This window comes from Narcine bancroftii, unplaced genomic scaffold (assembly GCF_036971445.1).
Source record: "Narcine bancroftii isolate sNarBan1 unplaced genomic scaffold, sNarBan1.hap1 Scaffold_109, whole genome shotgun sequence".
In the NCBI taxonomy this organism is placed as follows: domain Eukaryota; kingdom Metazoa; phylum Chordata; class Chondrichthyes; order Torpediniformes; family Narcinidae; genus Narcine; species Narcine bancroftii.
In genome coordinates, this window is record NW_027211835.1 from 358,015 (window position 1) to 364,014 (window position 6,000).

At 48.4% G+C, this 6,000-nt stretch overlaps 1 protein-coding gene across 1 annotated transcript in view; it reads left to right on the forward strand.

Moving 5' to 3' along the window:
• The window catches only part of LOC138750238 (craniofacial development protein 2-like), a 67,188-nt gene extending 61,599 nt beyond the window's left edge, over positions 1-5,589 (forward strand). Inside the window, exon 3 of the mRNA XM_069912362.1 lies at positions 5,021-5,589. Within this exon, the coding sequence (XP_069768463.1) occupies positions 5,021-5,335 (315 nt within the window). The 3' untranslated portion in view covers positions 5,336-5,589. The remainder of the gene's footprint in view (positions 1-5,020) is intronic.
• The last annotated feature ends 411 nt before the right edge of the window (positions 5,590-6,000 follow it).

The following is a 6,000-nucleotide window of genomic DNA, read 5'->3' on the forward strand; positions in this document are numbered from 1 at the left end:
ACCCACTGTGAATCGAGTGTCACAGTATCTGACACAATTTATTGTACATTAATGTGAAACATTTTCACTCCCGTGAACCCATTGTCTCAGTATCTATCTCAGTCCACCGTACATCACCGATAAACATTCTCCCCACTGTGAAGCTGGTGTCAGAGTATCTGCGTACGTCTATCGTACATCACCATGAAACCTTCTCCGCGCTGTGTACCTAGAGCCATGGTATCTACCTCAATTCACCGTATATCATCGTTAAATCTTCTTCCCACTGTGAACACAGTGTCACAGTATTTGCCTCAGTCTACTGTACATCACCGTTAAACTTTATCCCCAATGTAAACCATTTGTTAAAGTTTCTGCGAGCATTTATCATACATTACAGTTAAACCTTCTCTCCATTGTGAACACTGTATCATAGTTTCTGCCTCAGTCTACCATACATCACTTTTAAAACTTATCCCCACTGTGCACCTGGTGACACAGTATCTATCTCAATTTACCATACATCAGCGTTGAACCTTATCCCCCAATGTGAACAATTTGTCAAAGTTTATGCCAGCGTTTATTGTACATCACAGTTAATCCTTCTCCCCACTGTGAACACTGTGTCATAGTATCTGACACAGTTTATTGGACATGAGTACTAAACATTCTCACTACTGTGAAACATGTATCACTGTATCTGCAACAATGAATCGTGTATCACTGTTTACCCTCCTTCCCACTGTGAACCTGGTGTCAAATTATCTGTCTCAGTCTATCGTACATCACCGTTGATCTATATCTCAACTGTGAATCCATTGTCACAGTATTTGCCACATTATATCATACATCACTGTTAAACCTTCTCCCTAATGTGAACCCACTGTCACAGAATCTACCTAATTCTACCGTACATTAATGTTAAACCATCTACCTACTGTGAAACCGGTATCACTGTATCTGCAACATTGAATTGTGTATCACCGTTAAACCTCTTTCCCACTGTGAACCTGGTGTCACAGTATCTGCCCCAGTTTATCTTACATCACTGATAAACCTTCTTCCGACTGTGAACCCGGTGTCACAATATCTACCTCAGTTTACCATATATCACCAATAATTCCTCTCCCCACTGTTTACCCAGTTTCACAGTATCTATCTCAGTCAACCATACATCAGCGTTAAACCTTCTCCCCACTGTGAACCCGGTGAAATAGTATCTGCCTCAGTCTCCCGAAAATCACCATTAAAATTTCTCCCCACTGTTAAATCTGTGTCTCTGTATCTGCACCAATGTATCATGTGTCACCTTTACACCTCCTCCACACTGTGAACCCGGTGTCACAGTACCTGCCACAGTTCATTGAACCTCACTATTAAACCATCTCACTAATGTGCACCCGGTTTCACAGTATCCATCACAGTCCACCGTACATCTCCGTTAAACCTTCTCACTACTGTGAACTTGTTGTCACAATATCTGCCATGTCTATCGTACATTAAGTTAAACGTTCTCCCCAATGTGAACCATTTGTCACTGCTTCTGCCATAGTTTATTGTACATCACAGTTAAACCTTTTCACTGCTGTAAACCCATTGTCTCAGTATCTATCTCATTATCATTAAACCTTCTCCCGACAGTTTATCTTACATTAGTGTTAAACCTTCTCCCTGCCGTTAACCCAGTGTCACAATGTTTTTGCACAGTTTTTTCGTACATCTCCGTGAAACATTCTCCCCACTGTGAAGTTGTGGTCAGAATACCTGCCTCAGTCTGCCAGATACAACACCGATTGCACTCAGCCAAAGGTGCTGTAGTTGAGTTCAGGTGGCCAGAGGTGTCTGCTCAAGAAGGCCAGGGGCTGCCATTGCCCTTCAATGAATTGCTCCATTGCGCCCCCTACTGCTGTGCTGGAAGCATCTACTGTGAGAGTGGTGGGTGCATCTGGCCTGGCGTGTACCAGAAGGATGGTGTTGGCCAGTGCGTCCTTGGCCCTCTGGAACACCTCCAAATCCTCATTGTCCCAGGTAATGTCTTTACCTTTCTCCGCATGATGTGGGCCACTACTGGTATGAATTGGTTATAAAAATTAATTGTACTGGTGAATTTATGGTGTGTTTGGGTAAGCACTGAACAGCCTCTACCTTTTCAAGCAGGGGCTTAGTTCTGTGCCTGTTGATTTGATGCCCCAGGAAGTCAAACGTTTCCAGCCTGAACTGGCAATAAGTAAGGTTTATAGTAAGTCCAAATTCCTGCAGCCGGGTGCACAGTCGCCTTAGGTGGTCTCTGTTTAGCTTCATTGCCACCATCTTGATATCTTGTGGTTACTGCCACCCTCTGCTGTTGGAGAATATATTCCTTGGTCTCAGCCCTTCAATGTGACTAAGAGCCCCTTAAATGCCCCAAATGTTTTGGCCTTCACTCCTGGCAAGGCATTCCTGGCATCCACAACTTTGGGTAAAAGAAAATACCCCTGATATCTCCCCTAAATCTTCCTCTCTTTGCTTTAGACAGATGTCTTCTAGTGTTTGCTACTCCCATCTGGGTTTCAGGCAAACTGAAGGGCATCTTTCACTGAGTTTCTGGTTTTCCAGCAGTTCTGGATGTCTGTCTCTGGATGCTCTGCTCCGTGGACCACCCCGCAGTATCCCATCAAGTCCTGGAGTCTCTGTGTCAGCAATTCTCTGCTGACCACTGCCTGACAGACTTGTGGTCAAAAGTGTTTGTCTATGAAACCGTTCCCAGGAAGGTGAAGGGGCAAAGTCCTGTTGACTGGGTCATTGAGCAGCACCAGGGCCAGACCACTCTTTCGCAACATCTGAGCCAGGTAGAACCTCAGCACATAGCGGCATTTGGTGCCCTTGCACTTTGGTTCAATGGACAGCCACACACAATGATGGCCATGCTGGTTACACCCTTGTCCCCATTGATTGAACATACATGGTCCTTCTCCAGACTCTATCCATTTTGGACCCCCACATGAATAGGAAATCTGTTTTGGGAATTGCCAGGGTGGAGGTGTGGGGATGGGCCACACCTGCCCCACGTGCAGCAGGACCGAGAGTTCCTTGCACCTTGCAACTGATGATCCGATTGACAGAGTTGGGCATCTCTGTGGTTCTCCCTGTCTCCTGGAGCTGGGGGTCTCTGTACTGCTCCCCATCTCCTTGAGTTGGTGCTTTGTTCTCCACCAGCCCCACAAGACAACCAAGACCCTTGGATGGAGAGCAGAGGTGCAGAGAGATCAGTGAGAACATGGGTAGTTTCAACAGGGTGGGGTCCATCCAGGTGCCTGATAACAGGAGGAAACCAAGGGGGAAGGAGGATGCAGGACATTCATTAGCAGGACATTGCGAGAGAGTGGGGACCATTAGCGAAAGTGACAGTAAATGGACATGTATCAAAACAATTTAACTTAAGCAGGTCAACACGACAGGGATGCCCACTATCACCTTTATTGTTTGCGTTAGCTATAGAACCACTAGCAGAATTGATAAGAACAGAAAATAATATAAAAGGGATAAAAATAAAAGACAAGGAATATAAAATCAGTTTATTTGCGGATGATGTTATAGTATACTTAACAGAACCAGAACTATCAATAAAAGAATTATATAAGAAATTGAAGGAATATGGAGAAGTGTCAGGTTACAAGATCAACGTAAATAAAAGTGAAGCAATGCCTATGAATGATGCGGATTTCTCAAAATTTAAGAAAGAATCACCATTTAGATGGCAAATGCAAGCAATAAAATACCTAGGTGTACAAATAAACAAAAATCTCGGCCAACTATATAAACTCAGTTATTATCCACTAATGAAAAAATTACAGGATGATTTAGAGCATTGGAAAGATTTACCATTAACACTAATAGGAAGGATAAACTGTATTAAAATGAACATTTTTCCAAGGATATTATACCTATTTCAGGCATTGCCAATACAACTGACAGAGAAATTCTTCAAGGAGTTAAAGAAAATAATAAGGAAATTTTTATGGAAAGGGGGAAACCGAGGATAGCACTAGATAAATTAACAGAATGGTATAAACAAGGTCGAGTGAGGCAGGCGGAGGCCCTGGTCCGGACAGGGAGTGGGAGGCGGCGGCCCCAGTCCGGGCACAGGGAGAGCAGCAGTGGCCCCGGACACGGTCCGGGCGAAGGGTATACGGCGGCGGCCCCGATCCGGGCAGGAGCAAGGGGGAGACGGCGGCCCCGGCCTCGGTCGAGTGGGGCAGGCGAAGGCCCCGATCCGGGCAGAGAGTGGGAGGCGGCGGCCCCAATCCAGGCACAGGGTGAACTGCAGCGGCCTCGGCCCCGGTCCGGGCAGTATGGACCAACCTAGGAGGGGAGGCAGGCCCCTCCAGCCCGGGTAAGAAACCTGCATAGGAGAAGGCCACTCCGATATAAAACCTACAACCCAAGGACCTCGCTGCCACGTCCCAGCTTGCTTGGCCACGGCACACGAACCATGGGTGTAAAGGGTGGGGCCAGTACTGCGCGCACTGCACTCCACCTAAAAGCTCCTTTGCGCAGGCCCGAGGACAGGTCCACGTCCTCCCTCTCCACGTCCTCCCCCTCCACGTCCGCCCCCTCCACGTCCTCCTCCTCCACGTCCTCCCCCTCCACGTCCTCCCCCTCCACGTCCTCCCCCTCAAAAGATGCTCACAAACTCAAGCTAGCATGCTGGAACATTAGAACCATGCTAGACAAGGCTGACAGCCACCGACCTGAACGTCGGTCTGCTCTCATTGCACATGAACTCCTCAGACTTGACATCGACATAGCCGCTCTCAGTGAAGTCCGCCTGGCAGATGTAGGCAGCCTCCAAGAACGCGGCGCGGGCTACACACTCTACTGGTCTGGCAAGCCTTCGGATGAACGACGCCTATCTGGTGTAGGCTTCATGTTCAAGAGCTTCATTGCCTCCAAACTCGAAAACCTTCCGACAGGCCTCTCGGACCGAATCATGTCCATGCGACTCCCACTTCAAAACAAGCGTCACATCACCCTCATCAGTGTCTATGCTCCAACCCTCCAGGCGGAACCAGCAGAAAAGAACAAGTTCTACACCGACCTGCGCAACCTCATCCAACGTACCCCTACAGCCGACAAGGTTGTCATCCTGGGCGACTTCAACGCTCGTGTCGGCAAAGACTCAGAAACCTGGCCAGGAATCCTGGGCAAGCATGGCGTCGGCAAGTGCAACGACAATGGGCACCTCCTGTTGGAGCTCTGCGCAGAACAGCGACTTGTCATTACAAACACCCTTTTTCAGCAGAGGGACAGCCTTAAGACCACCTGGATGCATCCCCGATCCAAACACTGGCACCTCCTGGACTACATCCTGGTGTGAGAAAGAGACAAACAAGATGTGCTCCACACCAGGGTCATGCCTAACGCGGAATGCCACACTGACCACCGGCTGGTTCGCTGCAAGCTCAACCTTCACTTCAAGCCAAAGCCCAGGAACAATAAAGCCCCCAGAAAGAGGTTCAATGTTGGAAAACTGCAGTCAGATGAAGCGAGAGGAAACTTCCAGGCAAACCTCAAAGCAAAGCTCGACGTTGCAACCGCCTCACGGACCCGTCCCCTGAAACCCTCTGGGATCAGTTGAAAACTACCATACTGCAATCCACTGAAGAGGTACTGGGCTTCTCCTCCAGGAAAAACAAGGACTGGTTTGACGAAAACAGCCAGGAAATCCAGGAGCTGCTGGCAAAGAAGCGAGCTGCCCACCAGGCTCACCTTACAAAGCCGTCCTGTCCAGAGAAGAAACAAGCCTTCCGTCGCGCATGCAGCCATCTTCAGCGCAAACTCCGGGAGATCCAAAATGAGTGGTGGACTAGCCTCGCCAAACGAACCCAGCTCAGCGCGGACATTGGCGACTTCAGGGGTTTCTACGAGGCTCTAAAGGCTGTGTACGGCCCCTCACCCCAAGTCCAAAGCCCGCTGCGCAGCTCAGACGGCAAATTCCTCCTCAGCGACAAGATCTCCATCCTCAACCGATGGTCAGAACAC